The sequence below is a fragment of the Mobula birostris genome, chromosome 24 (genome assembly GCF_030028105.1).
Source record: "Mobula birostris isolate sMobBir1 chromosome 24, sMobBir1.hap1, whole genome shotgun sequence".
Lineage (NCBI taxonomy): Eukaryota > Metazoa > Chordata > Chondrichthyes > Myliobatiformes > Myliobatidae > Mobula > Mobula birostris.
Window position 1 is genome coordinate 2766602 of NC_092393.1, and position 21504 is coordinate 2788105.

Sequence of the window (21504 nt, forward strand, 5' to 3'; positions counted from 1 at the left end):
AATGGAAGAAAGCAGTTCTGATGAAAATGACTCAGACGAAAGTGAATTGTCTGCAACTTCACAGCGTGAAAGAGACAGATGATCGAAGAGTAACATAGATCACTCCACAAGAGGCAGGCGTGAGACTGAAAATGGAGTTGGACACAGGCTCAGCTTTAACGGTGATCTCTGTACATGACCACAAACGACTGTTTTCTCACAAACCTCTGAAACGAACTAAGCTACTGCTAAAGACTTACACAGAACAGAAGGTGCATCCCAAAGGTAAAATTAAAGTGACAGTGACCTACGGAGACAAAACACAGCAGCTGAACCTCTATGTACTGAAAAATGGAGGACCACTGTTGCTGGGATGGGAATGGCTCAGGAAAATCCAGTTGGATTGGCACACCATCAAGGCACTAAATGTGTCAACAAAGGAGGGGCAGTTTGGAGGGGAAGATTTCCGCAGCTCTCCTCTCACCCTTGTCGACTATTACAATGACGGGGAGGATCTAGACAGCATCAACGATGGGGACGAACGCAGTATCTGTGGTCCCGACTCGGATGAAGATACAGAGGCTGCAAGTGAGACAGATATTGCCAATAAGCAGGACGATGAAGACTACCTGGAAGTAAAAGAGCAGATGTACCAGGAGAAATTGACATCTCTCAAAAGACAGCCACAGCAGTTACAGGAAGGCACTTTGCAGGAGTATCAGAAAAGGATGAAGAATCTAGATCAAGAATACAAGGAAAGAATACGAAATGCAGAGCTTTTTCTGCAACTGGAGACAGAACAAGTAGAAAGGAATTATATTAAAGAGAAGAAAGCAGCAGTGAAGGAATTTGAAGATAAAAAGATTGAGTTAGAAGAAAAGAGAAAGATGATTGAGAATGAGAGGCTAACAATGGAACTCACAGGAGATTCTATGGAGGTAAAACCAATAATGACTAGGAAACTAAGGAGGAGACCGAATGACCCTGTTCCAATTACAGACAAAAGACAAAAACCTGCACCTGTACAGTTAAATTACTTGTTAACAGATGAACAGATAATGGAAGATCTGCGAACTCCCAATAAGCTTAAATCTCCAAAAAGACCAGCATCCCTGTCTTCTCCTGAGCATCTTCCCGGCACTCCTGCTGAATCACCAGCACAAAGATATGAAGCACGAATAGAAGATGGAAAGTTACATTGCGATAAGAGATGGTATCATAAAGGTCAGGCTATCTATTTGGAAGCTAAGGAAAACGCAAAGATTGGTTGTGTAATTAGCTCAGCTGGAACGAATGAGATATGGGTAAGGAAGACAAGTGATAGCACAAAGATGCGTATATATCTAAGACAGCTGCACAGAGGAGTCTTCATTATACAGAGCCGATCTGCTGCCTTGAACTCTTAGCAAGTTGGAGGAGCACATCTTCTTAACCCCCTATGCTCAGAGGTCAACCTTTCATGACTTTTATATGGAAATCTGTATTAAAACAAACAAGTTTATTGACAGATGTTACCTGGAGAGGCAGAGAAGATGCCCCCCTCCCTTGAAACTTGAGTTATAAATGGGTCTTAGACCAAAAATGAAAAAAAAGGCTTGTTATAATTTGATATTATTATGTTACTTTGTTATAATTTAGTTATTAGTTACTAAGTAAACAAATGGTAAGCATTTGTATATTAAGGGTAAACATATTAATTTTTTTTTTACTGGGGCACTATGCTAAACGAAGCCTGGATTGGAGAGTGTGCCTTACAAGAATAGGTTGAATGAACTCGGCCTTTTCTCCTTGGAGCGACAGAGGATGAGAGGTGACCTGATAGAGGTATATAAGATGATGAGAGGCATTGATCGTGTGGATAGTCAGAGGCTTTTTCCCAGGGCTGAAATGGCTAGCATGAGAGGGCACAGTTTTAAGGTGATTGGAAGTAGGTACAAAGGGGAAGTCAGGATAAGTTTTTTTTATGCAGAGTGGTGAGTGAGTGGAATGGGCTGCCAGTGACAGTGGTGGAGTCGGATACAATAGGGTCTTTTAAGAGACTCCTGGATAGGTACATGGAGTTTAGAAAAATAGATGGCTATGGGTAACCCTGGATAATTTCTAAAGTAAGTACATGTTTGGCACCACATTGTGGGCCAAAGGGCTTGTATTGTGCTGTATTTTTTCGACGTTTCTATGTTTTGAACTTTACCAAAAGCCTGACCTGTCCCAGCCCATGTTGACACCATAGCTGTTAAATCTCACCAACACCTCTACTTCTTCAGTGGGCTAAAGAAATTTGACATGTCCCTGTCAACCCTTACCAATTTTTTTGGTGCACCATGCAAAGTTCCTATCTGGGTTCATCACAGCTTGGTACAACAACTGCTCTGCCTGTGACCACGAGACACAGCTCAGTGTAGCCTTGCCTCCATGGATTCTGTCTCAGCTTCTCACTGCCTCGTGAAAGCAAGCAGCATGACCAAAGACTCTTCCCACACTGGACATTCCCTCTTCTCTCCTCTCCCATTGAGCAGAATATACAAAAGCCTGAAAGCATGTACCACCAGGCTTAAGGAAAGCTTCTACCCCACTGTGGTACAATAAGATGGACTCCTGACCTCACAATCTACCTCATTATGATCTTGTACTTCACTGTTATCTGCATTCCCTTTCTCTGTAGCTTTCACACTTGATTCTGCTTTTTTATTTTTTTTTACCTGTTGCTACCTCAATGCACTGTGTAATAATCTGACCTGTATGAACAGTATGCAAGACAAGCTTTTCAAAATACTTCAGTACATGTAGCAATAATAAACCTATTCCATTTCTGATTCTAATGCTGCTCACTCAGAGCCAGGACTGGGATGAATGTGTGCTTCCTGCTTGCGATGCTTTAATATGTGGTATGGTAGCATATCAGCTCAATGTTGTACAGTGCCGGTGTTCACAGGTCTTGGTTTGATTCCCGCTGCTGTCTGTCAGGTCTCCTGTGATCGCGTGGGTTTCTTCCTGCTACTCCCCTTTCTTCACACATTTCAAAGGCATACGGTTTGCTTTGGGGTGGGTAAGACATACGGTTTGCTTTGGGGTAGGTAACATCTGGGAATGTTTTGTTGGCATCAGTAGTGTGTGGACATTTGCGGGCTGCCCCCAGCACAAGCCTTGGAATGTGTTGGTCGTTGACACAAATAGCACATTTCACTGTATGTTTCATGTTTTGACGTACATGTGACAAATAAAGTCAATCTTTATCCTTGTGTGATACTTACCAAATTGGCTCCTGCCCTAAATGAAACTTCTCTGGGAAATTGAATTCCTTTAATGGGCCAGACCCATTTCACCCAGCAGCACATCGTCATGTTGATCCACAGCACACTGCTGCCCTTTGAGGAGGTGCAAAGCATGTCTCATGACATCCTCCATCACCAGCATCCAGGGGCCCGAAGTCAAAGTTTATCATCAGGGTACATACATGTCACTGCATACAACTGCATACTTATCAAATCTATAGAACAGTAATGGTGAACAGGATCACTGAGCAACCAACTGCAAATGCAGATATAAATAAATAGTAATAAATAATGAACAAGATAAAAAGTCCTTAATGTGTGTAGTTATCCTCTTTTGTTCAAGAGCCTGACGGTCGAGGGGTATTCCATCCAGATAAGGCAAAGATTCACCTGCACCCCTGCAAACTCATCCACAGATCAATTCATTGCTCATGATGGGCTCCCCTCTGTAGTGCTGAGACAAAGTGAAGACTAGGTGACTATTCTGTGGAATACTTGTGCTCTGCCCACAACAGACACCTTGAGTTTCCAGTTGCATATCAATCTAACTCTCCTTCCCACTCCCACGCCAGCCTGTCTGTCCTCTGCCTTCTCCACTGCTGCAGTGAGGCTAAACCTTCAGAACAACATCTCATCATCCCCTTAGGGAGGTTACAATTCAGTGTTATGAGCAATGAATTTTCCTAAGGACCCTCTCCATTTGTTCACCTTTTATCATTCCATCACCTTATAGAAACTCACCACTCTCCCCCATCTAGTTCCATCTGCCCATCATCCCTCCCTTAACTGGTTCCTATAAGCCTTAACTCCCGCCACCCCCCCCCCACCAAGTTCTATAAATCACCAATGCTTCCCTCGACATTCTCAATCCTGTGGCGAGAATAACCATTCCTTCGTCCCCACAGATGTCAGACCTGCTGAGCGCTAACAGCCCCTTGTGTGTTCATGTATCTTACACCCAATACCTCCCACATTCCCCTGAGGAATTATAACTAATGCAAGGATACCGCGGGCTCCAGAGGAAATAATAATAATAATAATCCTTTACTGTACCAATTGTCTTGTTTGTTAATTATTGTAATATCTTACACTGTTTTGTGCACTTTATGTAATCCCGTGTAGGTCTGAAGTCTAATGTAGTTGTGTGTTGTTTCATGTAGCACCATGGACCTGGAGGAACGTTGTTTTGTTTTTACTGTGTACTGTACCAGCAGTTATGGTTAAAATGACAATAAAAGGGACTTGACTTGAAGAAGCCAGGCTTTGCCCCAGGGAAAGACAGCAGAGAGTCGGAGCAGAGGGACGAATACCTTGTAGCGCACAGTGAAGATACTGAGGATGGCTAACAATGCTCTCCAGTTTCACAGAGGAGTCTGACACTTTGTGTATCGTACTGAAGAGAGCAGGAATACAGACACAGATATCTGCCCCAGAGTGACAAGGACAACCCTGGGTTATCCAAACTGTCTTTGTAGTAAACAAGTTGTAAGTCACTTTGTTTCAGAGTTGGGCTTTGATCTGTAATTTGCTGCTTTGTGAGAGACCAGGAATGATATATTGAAATATAATGTTCAGGACAAGTTTCCACACCACATAAGTAAATGAAAGACATTTAGGTAAATGTTTACTTCCCTGTCCTGTCCCCTCACCCCTCATGTCCGCTGATTTTCCTCACTCACTCACTCAGTCCCTTCACCCCTCATGTCCGCTGATTTTCCTCACTCACTCACTCAGTCCCTTCACCCCTCATGTCCGCTGATTTTCCTCACTCACTCTGTCCCTTCACCCCTCATGTCCGCTGATTTTCCTCACTCACTCTGTCCCTCCACCCCTCATGTCCGCTGATTTTCCTCACTCACTCCGTCCTGTCCCTTCACCCCTCATGTCCGCTGATTTTCCTCACTCACTCTGTCCCTCCACCCCTCATGTCCGCTGATTTTCCTCACTCACTCTGTCCCTTCACCCCTCATGCCCGCTGATTTTCCTCACTCACTCCGTCCTGTCCCTTCACCCCTCATGTCCGCTGATTTTCCTCACTCACTCTGTCCCTTCACCCCTCATGTCCACTGATTTTCCTCACAAACTCTGTCCCTTCACTCCTCATGCCCAATGAGGTGAGTGTAAAGATAGGGAGGGTTGAGTTGAGGGTAAAGATAGGGAGGGGTGAGGTGAGGTGTGAAGATAGGGAGGAGTGAGGTGAGTTTAAAGATAGGGAGGGGTGAGGAGAGGGTAAAGATAGGGAGGGATGAGGTGAGGGTAAAGATAGGGAGGGATGAGGTGAGGGTAAAGATAGGGAGGGGTGAGGAGAGGGTAAAGATAGGGAGGGGTGAGGAGAGGGTAAAGATAGGGAGGGGTGAGGTGAGGGTAAAGATAGGGAGGGGTGAGGAGAGGGTAAAGATTGGGAGGGGTGAGGTGAGGGTAAAGATAGGGAGGGATGAGGAGAGGGTAAAGATAGGGAGGGGTGAGGAGAGGGTAAAGATAGGGAGGGGTGAGGAGAGGGTAAAGATAGGGAGGGGTGAGGAGAGGGTAAAGATAGGGAGGGGTGAGGAGGGGTAAAGATAGGGAGGGGTGAGGAGAGGGTAAAGATAGGGAGGGGTGAGGAGAGGGTAAAGATAGGGAGGGGTGAGGTGAGGGTAAAGATAGGGAGGGGTGAGGTGAGGGTAAAGATAGGGAGGGATGAGGTGAGGGTAAAGATAGGGAGGGGTGAGGAGAGGGTAAAGATTGGGAGGGGTGAGGAGAGGGTAAAGATTGGGAGGGGTGAGGTGAGGGTAAAGATAGGGAGGGGTGAGGTGAGGGTAAAGTTAGGGAGGGGTGAGGTGAAGGTAAGGATATGGAGGGCTGAGGTGGGGTGTTGGTGAGAGGTAAAGGCAAGTGATATTCAACAATAGATATTGAGGCCGGTTACCACGTTGTTCTCAGTTGAAGCCTGCTTGAAGCAGGTGGGTACCTCAGACTGCCCATCGAGAGGCGAAAGATCTCAGTGAACAGTCCAGCCAGTTGATGAGCACAGGTCTTTAGAGGGGTGACTCCTCCTGAAGACTGACAGCTGCTTTCACATCTGTCTTGGGGACTAACCTGACAGGAACGTCAGAGGCTGTGGTGGTTGTAGTTGTTTCAGTCAAGGTCAGCATTGTTAATGTCTGAATCAATCAATATATACCTGGACTCTGACTTAGTCAGATCGTGAGTGGCTTGAAAATTCACTCGCTCACACATTGATTAGCAAGATAAGGCTTAGATGCAGTCATTCAGAAGTAGAACATCAGGCAGGTTAAATTTATAGCCCAGCACCTCATTCCTTGCTCCAGCAGCTGACAATTTCATCCTTAGTCACTTTCGGAAGAGGTCGCTGAGTCTTCTGGTACAGCTGGTAGATTTGAATCCAGGTCTCTAGGTTATTCCAGAACAGGTGAAATGGTAATTAGCCCAATTACATTATCCTGATTTTCTAAGCAAGGTGACATGTCAGACTATTGGCGTACCAATGGGCTTACCAACTATCTCATCCAATTCCCTAATCATGGAGAGCTGGGTTTATTACTGTGAATGACAGGTGTCTTCTCTTGTACAGATTGCATATGGGACAACAGAGAACAGTCCTGTCACATTTCAGGGATTTCTACGAGATGATATAAAACAGAAAACAGAGACAGTTGGATACATCTCCCCTCATGCTGAGGTAAGAACAAGGCAGTACCATTTGTTGCTGGTGAAATTAATTTACAGAACTGGCTCCTCTTCCCAAACTTCCCACCTCCTTTCTATCCCCTCCTTCATCTCTTTCTCTCCTCTTCTCATTCTCATTCACTCAGTTCTTTCCTATCTTTCTATCAATGTCCCATTCTCTCCAGTTTTCCTCCTCCCTTCTGCCTCTTTTTGGCCCATCCTCCTCTTTCTTTCCTACTTATCTTTATCAGAGTCAACGTTCCTTCTCATTGCTTTTTTTTTTATTCTTCCTCTTATCCCTTCCATCTTCTCTCTGTGCCTTCCAGCACCCCTCTTCAAGGAGTCTGCTCCTTCCATCTTCTCTCTGCCTTCCAGCACCCCTCTTCAAGGAGTCTGCTCCTTCTGGTTTCTCTTTACAACCTACTTCAATTGGCCCTGATCAATTTTCTCAGTGAACAAATGCAGAGTTCACCATTGACTTGTTGCTACGGTTTTCACTGCTCTGTATTGTGCTCTGTCTAAGGCTCTGTATCATGGAATTGATTGCATTAGTTCCTGCTGCATTGTGCTTCACTGACATTTGTGGTGTACTTGGATTTTCAGATGGCCTTTGACAAGGTGCTGCACGTGAGGCTGCTTAGCAAGATAAGAGCTCATGTTATTACAGGAAAGATACTGGCATGAATACGAGACTGGCTGGCTGGCAGGAGGCAAAGAGGGGGAATAAGGAGGGCCTTTTCTAGTTGGCTGCTGGTGTTGAGTGTTCTTTCACAGGGGTCCGTGTTGGGACCGATACTTTTCATGTTATACAGTGGCATGCAAACTTTTGGGCACCCCGGTCAAAACTTCTGTTACTGTGAATAGCTAAGCGAGTAAAAGATGAACTGATTTCCAAAAGGCATAAAGTTAAAGATGACACATTTCTTTAATATTTTAAGCAAGAAAACTTCTTTATTTTCATCTTTTACAGTTTCAAAATAACAAAAAAGTAAAAGGGCCTGAAGCAAAAGTTTGGGCACCCTGCATGTTCAGTACTTAGTAACACCCCCTTTGGCAAGTATCACAGCTTTGTAAATGTTTTTTGTAGCCAGCTAAGTGTCTTTCAATTCTTGTTTGGGGGATTTTCACCCATTCTTCCTTGCAAAAGGCTTCTAGTTCTGTGAGATTCTTGGGCCATCTTGCATGCACTGCTCTTTTGAGGTCTATCCACAGATTCTCAATGATGTTTAGGTTGGGGGACTGTGAGGGCCATGGCAAAACCTTCAGCTTGCACCTCTTGAGGTAGTCCATTGTGGATTTTGAGGTGTGTTTAGGATCATTATCCTGTTGTAGAAGCCATCCTCTTTTCATCTTCAGTTTTTTTCACAGACGGTGTGATGTTTGCTCCCAGAATTTGCTGGTATTTAATTGAATTCATTCTTCCAGTAAATGTTCCCCGTGCCACTGGCTGCAACACAAGCCCAAAGCATGATCGATCCACCCCCGTGCTTAACAGTTGGAGAGGTGTTCTTTTCATGAAATTCTGCACCCTTTTTTCTCCAAAGATACCTTTGCTCATTGCGGCCAAAAAGTTCTATTCAAAAGGTTCAAAGGAACATCTAAACAAGCCTGATGCATTTTGGAAACAAGTCCTGTGGACTGATGAAGTTAAAATAGGACTTTTTGGCCACAATGAGCAAAATCCACAATGGACTACCTCAATAGGCGTGAGCTGAAGGTTTTGCCATGGCCCTCACAGTCCCCTGACCTAAACATCATCGAGAATCTGTGGATGGACCTCAAAAGAGCAGTGCATGCAAGACGACCCAAGAATCTCACAGAACTAGAAGACTTTTTCAAGGAAGAATGGGTGGAAATTCCCCAAACCAGAATTGAAAGACTCTTAGCTGGCTACACAAAGCGTTGACAAACTGTGATACTTGCCAAAGGGGGTGTTACTAAGTACTGACCATGCAGGGTGCCCAAACTTTTGCTTCAGGCCCTTTTCCTTTTTTGTTATTTTGAAACTAAAAGATGGAAATAAAAAAGTTTTCTTGCTTAAAATAGTAAAGAAATGTGTCATCTTTAACTTTATGCCTTTTGGAAATCAGGTCATCCTTTACACACTGAGCTATTGACGGTAACAGAAGTTTTGACCAGGGGTGCCCGGACTTCTGCACGTCATTGCATGTTGGTGATTTGGATGATGGAATTGATGGCTTTGTGGCAAAGTTTGCAAATGATATAAAGATAGGTGTAGGTACTGGTAGTATTGAGGAATCAAAGAGTCTGCAGAAGGCCTTAGACAGATTAAGAGAATGGTCAAAGAAGTGACAGATGGAATACAGTGTCGGCAAATGTATGGTTATACAGTTTGGTAGATGGAATAAAAGGGTAGACTATTTTCTAAATGGGGAGAAAATTCAAACCTCAGAGATACAAAGGGACTTGGAAGCCCTCGTGCAGGATTCCCTAAAGGTTAATTTGTACGTTGACTTGGTAGTAATGAAGGTAAATGCGATATCAGCATTCATTGCGAGAAAACTAGCATACAAAAGGAAGGATGTGATACTGATCCTCCTTTGGCTTCTCCCACTTCCTCCAAACTAAAGGTGTAGCTATGGGCACCCGTATAGGTCCTAGCTATGCCTGCCTTTTCGTTGGCTTTGTGGAACAGTCCATGTTCCGTGCCTATTCTGGTATCTGTCCCCCACTTTTCCTTCGCTACATCGACGACTGCATTGGTGCTGCTTCCTGCACGCATGCTGAGCTCGTTGACTTCATTAACTTTGCCTCCAACTTTCACCCTGCCCCCGAGTTTACCTGGTCCATTTCCGACACCTCCCTCCCCTTTCTAGATCTTTCAGTCTCTGTCTCTGGAGACAGCTTATCCACTGATGTCTACTATAAGCCTACTGACTCTCACAGCTATCTGGACTATTCCTCTTCTCACCCTGTCTCTTGCAAAAATGCCATCCCCTTCTTGCAATTCCTCCGTCTCTGCCGCATCTGCTCTCAGGATGAGGCTTTTCATTCTAGGACGAGGGAGATGTCCTCCTTTTTTAAAGAAATGGGCTTCCCTTCCTCCACTATCAACTCTGCTCTTAAACGCATCTCCCCCATTTCACGCACATCTGCTCTCACTCCATCCTCCTGCCACCCCACTAGCAATAGGGTTCCCCTGGTCCTCACCTACCACCCCACCAGCCTCCGGGTCCAACATATTATTCTCCGTAACTTCCTCCACCTCCAACGGGGTCCCACCACTAAGCACATCTTTCCCTCCCCCTACCCTCTGCTTTCCACAGGGATCGCTCCCTACGCGACTCCCTTGTCCATTTGTCCCCCCATCCCTCACCACTGATCTCCCTCCTGGCACTTATCCTTGTAAGCGGAACAAGTGCTACACATACCCTTACACTTCCCACCTTACCACCATTCAGGGCCCCAAACAGTCCTTCCAGGTGAGGCAACACTTCACCTGTGAGTTGGCTGGGGTGATATACTGCGTCCGGTGCTCCCGATGCGGCCTTCTATATATTGGCGAGACCTGACGCAGACTGGGAGACCGCTTTGCTGAACATCTACGCTCTGTCCACCAGAGAAAGCAGGATCTCCCAGTGGCCACACATTTTAATTCCACATCCCATTCCCATTCTGACATGTCTATCCACGGCCTCCTCTACTGTAAAGATGAAGCCACACTCAGGTTGGAGGAACAACACCTTATATTCCGTCTGGGTAGCCTCCAACCTGATGGCATGAACATTGACTTCTCTAACTTCCATTAATGCCCCACCTCCCCCTCGTACCCCATCCGTTATTTATTTATATACACACATTCTTTCTCTCTCACTCCTTTTTCTCCCTCTGTCCCTCTGACTATACCCCTTGCCCATCCTCTGGGTTTTCCCCCCTCCCCCTTTTCCTTCTCCCTGGGCCTCCTGTCCCATGATCCTCTCATATCCCCTTTGCCAATCACCTGTCCAGCTCTTGGCTCCATCCCTCCCCCTCCTGTCTTCTCCTATCATTTTGTATCTCCCCCTCCCCCTCCCACTTTCAAATCTCTTACTAACTCTTCCTTCAGTTAGTCCTGACGAATGGTCCCGGCCCAAAACGTCAACTGTACCTCTTTCTAGAGATGCTGCCTGGCCTGCTGCGTTCACCAGTAACTTTGATGTGTGTTGCATGTAATGCTGAGGTTTTATTAGGCATTAGTCAGAACACACTTGTATATTGTGAGCAGTTTTGGACCACTTATCTAAGGAGTGATGTGCTGACATTGGAGAGGGTTGAGAGGAGGTTCTCAAGAATGATTCCAGGAATGAATGGGTTAATGAATAAGGAGCATTTGCCAGTTTTGGGCCTTTACTCGCTGGAGTTTAGAAGAATGAGGGGAGATCTCAATGAAACCTATCAAATATTTAAAAGCCTAGAGCAAGGGTGTCAAACTACTGGCCCGTGGGATGATTTGGGGAAAAAAAAGGTATTTTCACGACCATTTATTATGTATCTGTACGGCAGCCGCTCTCTCTCCCACCGCTGTCTGTGCCGGCAGCTTGCTGTGTGCACTTAGAAAACAACAGGCAGCACTTAACCAGCCGCTGTGCACAAACACCTACCACCCTGCACTGAAGACCACTAGGGCCCCTATACGTCATCAGACACAGTATAAACACACAGAGTAACACACATCAAAGTTGCTGGTGAACGCAGCAGGCCAGGCAACATCTCTAGGAAGAGGTACAGTCGACGTTTCGGGTCGAGACCCTTCGTCAGGACTAACTGAAGGAAGAGTGAGTAAGGGATTTGAAAGTGGGAGGGGGAGGAGGAGATACAAAATGATAGGAGAAGATAGGAGGGAGAGGGATGGAACCAAGAGCTGGACAGGTGATTGGCAAAAGGGATATGAGAGGATCATGGGACAGGAGGGCCAGGGAGAAGGAAAAGGGGGAGGGGGCAAAAACCAGAGGATGGGCAAGGGGTATAGTCAGAGGGACAGAGGGAGAAAAAGGAGAGAAAGAGAAAGAAAGTGTGTATAAAAATAAATAACGGATGGGGTACAAGGGGGAGGTGGGACATTAGCGGAAGTTAGAGAAGTCAATATTCATGCCATCAGGTTGGAGGCTACCCAGACGGAATATAAGGTGTTGTTCCTCCAACCTGAGTGTGGCTTCACCGTTACAGTAGAGGAGGCCGTGGATAGACATGTCAGAATGGGAATGGGTTGTGGAATTAAAATGTGTGGCCACTGGAAGATCCTGCTTTCTCTGGCGGACAGAGCATAGATGTTCAGCGAAACGATCTCCCAGTCTGCGTCGGGTCTCGCCAATATATAGAAGGCCACCTTGGAGGAACAACACCTTGCATTCCGTCTGGGTAGCCTCCAACCTGATGGCATGAATATTGACTTCTCTAACTTCCGCTAATGTCCCACCTCCCCCTCGTACCCCATCCGTTATTTATTTTTATACACACTTTCTTTCACTCTCTCTCCTTTTTCTCCCTCTGTCCCTCTGACTATACCCCTTGCCCATCCTCTGGGTCCCCCCCCCCCTTGTCTTTCTCCCTGGGCCTCCTGTCCCATGATGCTCTCATATCCCTTTTGCCAATCACCTGTCCAGCTCTTGGCTCCATCCCTCCCCCTCCTGTCTTCTCCTATCATTTTGGATCTCCCCCTCCCCCTCCCCCTTTCAAATCTCTTACTAACTCTTCCTTCAGTTAGTCCTGACGAAGGGTCTCGGCCCGAACGTCGACTGTACCTCTTCCTAGAGATGCTGCCTGGCCTGCTGCGTTCACCAGCAACCTTGATGTGAGTTGCTTGAATTTCCAGCATCTGCAGAATTCCTCGTGTTTGCGTTTTTAAATAAACACACAGAGTACTCAGGGAAGTAACACCTGTAGCAAGGCTGAGACTGTTTGCTGCTGTGGTTCAAAATGCTTTCCAAGAAAAGAAAAGTTGACATCGAAGGTGGGATACTCAATTAATGATAACTGGAAAGATTCGTTTTTTCTTCTGTGATGTCAACGGCAAACCTGTGTGTCTGATATGCTCGCAACAAGTGGCTGTGGCAAAAGAGTACAATATCAAACGACACTATGAGATGTCACACGGAGAAAAATATGACAAGTACGCAGGGCAACTCCGAACGCAAAAGGTAAACGAGCTTGAAGCAGCTCTGAAAAATCAGCAATCAATGTTCACTAAAGGTTGAGAGACTCATGATGGAGCTGTCAAGGCCAGCTATATTAGTGCCAACAAAATAACTGCCGTGTCGAAGCCATACTCAGAGAGGGAATTCATCAAAGCATGCATGCTGACGGCGGCTGAGCTGGTGCCCTGGGAAGAGTCAGGCTTTTGGTAATATCAGCTTGTCAAGAAATACTGTGGCAGAGAGAATCAGGGACCTTGCAGGAGCTTTGAACAGTCAACTAAAAGACAAAGTGAAGTCATTTATCGCCTTCTCTATTGCAATTGATGAGAGCACCGACGTGACTGATGTAGCTCCATTGGGAATATTTATTCGTGGTGTTGATGCGTCTTTGACTGTCACCGAGGAGTTTGTGGAGATGGTGCCCATGACGAACACCACAACGACGAACGACGTTTTCTCCAGCCTCGTCGAGGCCTTGGACAGACTGGGGGTTGACTGGAGTCACGCTGTCAGCGTGGCAACAGATGGCGCACCGTCCATGGTCGGGAAAAAGGCGGGTGTTGTTGTGAAACTCAGAGAGAAAGTTCAGACAGAGAATTCAGAGCAGGAATTCTGGAATTTTCATTGTGTTATACACCAAGTGGCGTTATGTAGCAGGAGCCTGAAAATGGACAATGTCATGGACGTAGTATCAAAACGGTTAATTTTATTAGAGCCAAGGGACTCAACCATCGGCAATTTGACACGCTTTTGTCCGAAAGTAGTATTGGACATGGCCTATCCTACCACACTGAAGTCCGCTAGTTGAGCAGAGGGGTTGTGCTCAAACATTTTTTTCAATTACGTGGCGGAAATTGGACTATTCATGAACGAGAAAGGGAAGCCGGTGGCAGAGTTGGATGACCCAGACTGCCTTCATGATCTTGCATTTTTGGTGGATATAACAGAGCACTTAAATGTGTTTAATGTTAATATGCAAGGCCACAACAAACTTGTTACAGAATACTAGGACAGCATTCGTGCCTTTCAAATTAAATTAAGCCTGTGGGAGATGCACTATTCTGGAGCAACCCAGCTCATTTCCCCTCTTTGCAGTCTGTGCGTGTCGCTCATGGGAATAGTGACAACATGGACAGGTACAAGGACAAAATATCACGGCTGAAAAGTGAGCTTCAGAATCGTTTCCAAGTCTTCACTCAGCTGGAGAAGGAATTCTCACTATTTTGCTTGCCGTTTGCCGTCAACGCAGCATCAGATGTGCCGGAGGAACTCCAAATGGAACTAATTAAAATTCAGTGTAGCTCGGCTTTGAAATATAAATTTGAGACTGTGTGTCTGGACTCATTCTATCAATACCTGGGACCGATGTACCCCAAGATGACAGACTTTGCCTCAAAGATCCTTTGCATGTTCGGGACAACATAACTCTGTGAGCAGGCATTCTCCATAATGAACATTAACAAATCCAAACTGTGCTCGCAGCTGACACACAGACATCTAAATGACATTATGAAAATCACAACTGCCCAGAAACTGGTCCCTGATGTTGACAGGCTGGTTAAAGCCGAGAGATGTCAAGTGTCTGGAAGCAACAAGTGAAAAATGAGTGACACTGATCGATGTACTGCGACATGTAAGCAAAATGCATTATGAAATATTGAGTGTCATAATATTGTGATTCATTCATTTTCTGGCTATTCTATTTTTGTAAATGTGATCACGTCAATAAAAATTAGAGGCTAACTGTGTTCATTGTCTGAGTTTGATTGCTGGAAGCAGGCTAATAAAAATTAGGTGCAGTTGTGTAGCCTACATTTACAATTTGCTTTGTTAGGTTTACATTTGTGTCTGCTAATGTTCGATTTCAAATGGTTTATTAATGGAAAGGGTGTGGCTCCCAAACCCTAAGCGTGCCTCTCCTGCAGTCTCTTTTTACTGTTATCCAACATTTCACTGCTCAGCAGCCCTGTGTGCTTTCTCCTGGGCAGCTTGCGTACAGTGGCACTTACCTCCCAGCAGATTAGCATTCCCACAGGGATGGTGACGCTAGCGTTAAGCACTGCACAGAAGCTCACAGAAACACGTTTAATGCCTTCTGATTTAAGGAGAATCTGCAGGGTACTGCTCCACCAATCCATGCCCGGCGGGAGGAGAAGATGGCAGCGCAATGCAGTGCGCGCAGCTCTCCGGTGAAATGATATCGTATCTGTTAAATAGGGGCCGTGGACAATTCTGATTTGATGAAGACAGATGTGAGAAGCAGAGGGACATCTGGAGAAATTTCTGAAATGCCTGGTTCACTGCTGTTGGAGGAGCAGCTGTGCAATCGAGAATCACCGGAGGGTAGGACCCAAAATCCCCGGCTTTGCCTGCTGCTGGCGACCAAGGCTGAGATCAAAGCGTTCGGATAGAGATGGTGCTCGGTACTCAGTGTTGGAGGGCTGATCAGAGCTCGAAGTTTTTGGACGACTCAGAGTCGGACTGTGGTCGGACATGGCAGGGAGAGTTTTCTTCCTTCTCCCGTCTGCATGAGATGTGGGACTTTTGAGAAACTTTGAACTTTTTTACTGTGCCATGGACTGTTCTTCATCAAGTTATGGTATTGTTGCACTGTTGTAACTATATGTTATAATTATGTGGTTTTGTCAGCTTTTCAGTCTTGGTGTGTCCTGTGTTTCTGTGATATCACACCGGAGGAATATTGTATCATTTCTTAAAGCATGCATTACTAAATGACAATAAAAGAGGACTGCGTGTCTTCATAATCTAATCTAAATCTAATTCAGGTTTTTCAATTTGTATCACAGGCTAAAGTTGTGGATCCCCAAACTGAGGAAATCCTTCCTGTGAACACGGCAGGGGAACTGTGGATCCGCGGCTATTCCGTCATGTTGGGATACTGGAATGACCAGGAACAGACAAAGGAAGTTATCACCCCGGAGGGCTGGTATAAAACGGGGTGAGTGAGTGTGGGTTAAGTGCAGGAGGAAACCCAGTCGCTAGTTCATCTGAGTTTTGTTCCTCCAAACACTGAGAAAAAATCCAGCCTCAGTTCTACTCTTGTTAAGCAGTTCGGGACCAAGTGCTTGGCATGGGCTGCTCTGTTCCAGGGACGACTGCAAATTACAGGAGTTGGGTGAGCGAGAGAACTTATAATGTGACTGTTAGTTTGCTGTGACAATCTATAGTGAGATTGTTAACTTGCTGTGGAAATTGTAGTTCACTTGCAGCTTTTAGTTCAGTGGGAGAGAAGAGGCTGCCAGTCGCAATAAGTGATGAGATCAGCTGGAGGAATAGAAACAGGACGAGCCAGGAGTCTCCTACTGACCGCTCCGCCCTGCAGTGAGATGCAATAGGAATTGGAATATTATTACCACAAGTACAAGATACAGTGAAAGTTCGTACAGGTCTGATCCACACACTGTGCATTGAGGTAGAACAAGGGAATACAGTAATGACACAGAATAAAGTCAGAGAATTTCGATGTAAAAGTGTAAAATGATGAAAGTAGATGTACAGTGTGACTATGCGAGGAGCAGCTCGCAATGAGTGGCCGCGATCTGTGATGGTAGCTTCAACACCACAATCCTCTCCCTGTCTTTATGGCCCTTTTCACTTTAATGTTGTAATGAGTGCAAGTGAATCACTGGTCACTTTGAAGGACTGTTTGAGTTCTGGGTGGAAAGGGAAGACGTGGCCTCTCCTACGGTTGTATGGAGAAATGCCATGAGAAGGGAGTGAGTGGTGAGGATAGAAGGGTGAGCTAGGGTTGTGCATGGAATCGTCTGTGGAATATGAAGAGGGAAGATGTGTTGGTGGCAGCAGAAATTGTGAAGGATGACCTGTTGAATGCCGGGGCTGGTGGAAGGAAAATGAGACCAGCAGATGGGGTGAAGTCAGGGGCACAGGCTCAAGGGTGGAAAGTCTCATCATTGGAGACAGAGAACTGGGATCTTGAAAGGAGGCCAGAAAAAGAGTGGGAGGAATATTGTCAAGATAGACCTCCTGTTATGTGTTGTAACTGCAGAAACTAATCAACAGAACAACACAGGAGCCAGGATATGTTTGGTCTACTTTTTTATATATGACATCTATGATGTGGTGTGTGCCATTAGGTGTTTCCCATTCACGTACATCTTACACATAACCCAGAATAAATTATGTAAACAGACAAGGAATGCTTAATATGATATATTTACAGTATTACTCAGATACTACTGAAATGTTGAACACGCTACACCCCTTCCTGCTTAGTTATAAATTCCAACTCAGTGTAGAATGCATCTCAACTCAAATCTGTAACCTATTGTTCTCTAGCCATCCTACGCGGTATACTATTTAATACATCTACTGTACAGGCATCCACAGCATAGTAAATTTGAAATTGTCCCATTCAGGCCTAACGATTTACTGACTGTGGAGGATTTCTTACTCTTGTGGGATAAGCCACTCCTGACAGGGAGCCTCCTCCGTGGTGGTTGTAGGAGTTGACTCTGAGACTGCAGAAAGTGATTCTGACAGTGTTCGACAGCTTTCTTCTGAAACAATTGACTCTACTCTCCTCAACTGATCGACATATCATTTCCAGAGGGCATCAGACACAATCTGCACTGTCAGGGACAGTGGTCCAGCTCTGTCTCTAATTTTTCTAAGTAACACTTTTGATCACCTCCGTAGTCCCTTGCTAGGACCGCTCGATCGGGGGTGAAACCGCAAACCACCTTGTTTGAGGAGAGCTCAGTTTGCCTCAGCTGCATGTGCAGCATACTCCTGCTGAGACTGGCTTTGAGGAGATCCAAGCATGGGCACAAGGGACGACCCAGGAACAGCATAGCTGGCGAGTGTTGGTTGTGGACTATGCTGCCTTGCGATATACAAAGAGGAAATGGGTGATCTGATTCAGTGTAGCGTGTTCTTCTGGCATTGCTCGTGGTGTGTTCTTTGGACAAACCTCTCCGCCAAGCCGTTTGTAGTTGGGTGGCATGGTACAGATGTAACATGTCTTCTTCCGTTCATTTCTGGGAATGACTGAAACTGTTCCACCACAAACTGGTCTATTGTCACTGAATAAGTATTCCGGAACATACTCCTTCAGAAGAGTCTTTCTGGTTTTTTGGTTTCTCTTTGGGTCATCTCTGCCAAAACAGAGAGGCTTTCAATTTGCATTCAGGAAAATATGTCGAGGAATGTTCTCTTTTGTAAATTTTTCAGGTGTTTCTTTTCCAAGGGTAAACGGGACACTCCGTCAGCATTCCCACGATTAGTTCAATTCAATCTTGTAATTGTGTCCTCCAAAAATTGGAGCCCATCTCTGCGTTTGTGCTGCTGCTGTTAGTGGACCATCCTGTGGATTGGAAATGGACACTAGTGCTTGTTGATCAGTAACAAGGGTAAACTCACTCCCGTACAAGTACTGGTTTAAACACTTTACCCCCCAAACCAGACTCAAGGCTTCTTTGTCAATCTATGCATATTTCTTTCTCTGCAGTGATAAAGGACTGTGATGCAAAGGCTATGGGGGTGTTCACTTCTGTCACTCATAACATGTGACATGACTGCACCTATACCATAGCCATATACCATACATGACTGCACCTATACAGTAACCATATACCATACATGACTGCACCTATACAGTAACCATATACCATACATGACTGCACCTATACCATAACCATATACCATACATATATTCCTTCAATCTTGGAAAGAATTCCTTCAGCCCCCATTCAATCAAACTCACTGGCTACTTTGTGACAGATGGTATAAGGAACTGGATGGGCATTGTAAAACTTAGGTATAGCATTTTCATTTAACACTGTTTTATGCTTGATATGTTTGAGTTTTCTAATCCCATCCTTCAATGCCACTGTGGATCTTCCAGTGAACTTTCTTAACTTGCTTTCAGTTGACTTCAAGCAGGCAGATGCGCGCGGGGTTCAGTGGGATCCGGGAGCAGCCTCCATGAGCTGAATGGCCTAATTCTGCTCCCATGTCTTATGGTCTTATGGACTTCTGTGCAGTTGCAGTCTGCAGTTTTTTCGTCTCCAAATTTGAATTGTGTGCAGTTTTGGTCTCCAAGTTTGAGGAAGGACATTCTTGCTATTGAGGGAGTGCAGTGTAGGTTCACTGGGTTAATTCTCGGGACTGTCATATGTTGAAAGATTGGAGCGACTGGGCTTGTATACACTGGAACTTAGAAGGATGAGAGGGAATGTGATTGAAACATATAAGATTATTAAGGGATGGGACACACTGGAGGCAGGAACCATGTTCCCGATGTTGAGGGAGTCCAGAACCAGAGGCCACAGTTGAAGAATAAGGGGTAGGCCTTTAGAACGGAGTTGAGGAAGAACTGTTTCACACAGAGAGTGGTGGATATGTGGAATGCTCTGCCCCAGAAGGCAGTGGAGGCCAATTCTCTGGATGCTTTCAGGAAAGAGTTAGATAGAGCTCTTAAAGATAGTGGAGTCAAGGAATATAGGGAGAAGGCAGGAACGGGGTACTGATTGTGGATGATCAGCCATGATCACAGTGAATGGCGGTGCTGGCTTGAAGGGCCGAATGGCCTATTTCTACTATTGTCTATCATCTGTTGTTTTTGGTACAGGAGATATGGCATGCAAATGGTGGCCGTACTTCCAATCAAGTTGTAGTTGTCTCGGCCAATTGTAGCCTGTCGCTGTTGGTCCTCCTGTTTTCACACCGTACAAGCCAAATGTGGCTTGTTTGTTGTTGTATTTCACGGCTACGAATGTCATTGCACAAGACTGTGCTGTAAGCCATGTTGCTTGTCTCCTGTCAGTTTTCACATTGTAAATCTTAAGTCTACTCAGTCCTGTGTCACTCTCCTCATGATCAGAGTGTTCATCAGCAGCATGCAGATTAATGGGCTTCTTGAAACTGCAACTTGACTTTTGATCTTTTTTCCTTCCCCGTGTAGCCCATTTATTTTTGTCTGTCCAACATGCTCTTTGTATATGTCTTACTTCGTTGCATTTTCTGCAAGTTTCACCTTTAAATCAGCATTGGTCTGGTGTATGGGAGCCCCTGCAACAATGGTAGCACAATTTGTTCGGCCACACGGGTTTTCTGTTTAATAGGCATCCGTTAGTCTCATGAGACCATGAATTTGCGCCTTGGACACAGGCCTGGGCAAGATTGTATGGAAGACCGGCAGTTGCCCATGCTGCAAGTCTCCCCTCCCCACGACACCAATGTTGTCCAAGGGAAGGGCATTGGGACCCATACAGCTTGGAACCGGTGTCGTTGCAGAGCAATGTGTGGTTAAGTGCCTTGCTCAAGGACGCAACACTCTGCCTCAGCTGAGGCTCGAACTAGCGACCTTCAGATCACTAAACCGATGTCTTAACCACTTGGCCATGTGCCAAGATGTTGCAATTTTGTTCATGCTCACCTTCACTGCTGACTCAACTCAATTGCATTTCTGGCTGCTGTTTCCATTGATGCAGTGATTTCAACTGTTCTTTTAAATGTGAGCTTTGTTTCAGTTAGGAGCCATTTTTGAATGCTTCCTTGTAAGATTCCACAAATTAAATGATCCCTCAGTGCACGATTGCTAAACTGGTAATATTCAGACAGTTTCTTCAATTTGGCCACGCAAGCTGAAGTGGACTCCCTTTCCTTTAGATTCCACTTATGAAGCCTAAAGCATTCTACAATCAACAATGGTTCTGATTCTAAATATTCCTGAACTATGTTCACGTTATAAACAAAGCTCCTTTTGTCTGGTTTGGTTGGAGCCCTTAAACTTCAAAGGAAACTGTATGCTTGTCCACCTATTGCACTCAGCAACACTGGCGCTCATTTTTCATCGGCTATTTCATTTGCTTCAAAATACTGCTCAATTTGTTAAGTAAACATCATCTGGTTATCTGTTGTGCAATCAAGAACATCTATCTTTCTGATTTAGCTAGCCATTTCTGCATTTAAAAAAATTATCATCACCCAGTACTCACTGATTATGAACCCGTGGATATAGTTGTTGCTCGTTAGTTTCATCCATTTTCTGCCTTTTTATAAACTCAAACTTCTCTCTCAGCCCTTCTGAAGAAAAACATACTGTACTTCAACAGATTGGTATTGTCTCAGGTTCATTTTAAAATTTCCTCAATGCCACTGTTATGTTTTGTAACTCCCAGAAACTAATTGAGAAAAAAACACAGGAGCTGAGATACCTTTTGTCTAGTTTTTTCTTTCCCTTTTTTACTGAAATGGTCAGGCATGATGTGGTGGCATTAGATGTTTGCCATTCATGTACTTCTTACATATAACCCATAATGAATTGTGTAAACAAATGAGCAATGCTTAAAACAACAATATATTTACAATATTACTCAGATATTGAATACGCTACACTTTTATTGGATGTTTGGAGAGAAAGAGATGGAGAGATCGAGGAAGGGAAGAACCAGTTTCAATAAGATTTGACA

At 45.0% G+C, this 21504-nt stretch overlaps 2 protein-coding genes across 2 annotated transcripts in view; both read left to right on the forward strand.

Moving 5' to 3' along the window:
- LOC140187321 (sin3 histone deacetylase corepressor complex component SDS3-like) overlaps positions 1–1385 on the forward strand; it is a 28431-nt gene extending 27046 nt beyond the window's left edge. The window contains exon 5 of the mRNA XM_072242498.1: positions 420–1385. Within this exon, the coding sequence (XP_072098599.1) occupies positions 420–1385 (966 nt within the window). The remainder of the gene's footprint in view (positions 1–419) is intronic.
- LOC140187433 (medium-chain acyl-CoA ligase ACSF2, mitochondrial-like) overlaps positions 1–21504 on the forward strand; it is a 174413-nt gene that overhangs the window by 102324 nt on the left and 50585 nt on the right. The window contains exons 7-8 of the mRNA XM_072242756.1: positions 6823–6930; positions 15859–16010. Coding sequence (XP_072098857.1) covers positions 6823–6930; positions 15859–16010 — 260 coding nt within the window. The remainder of the gene's footprint in view (positions 1–6822; positions 6931–15858; positions 16011–21504) is intronic.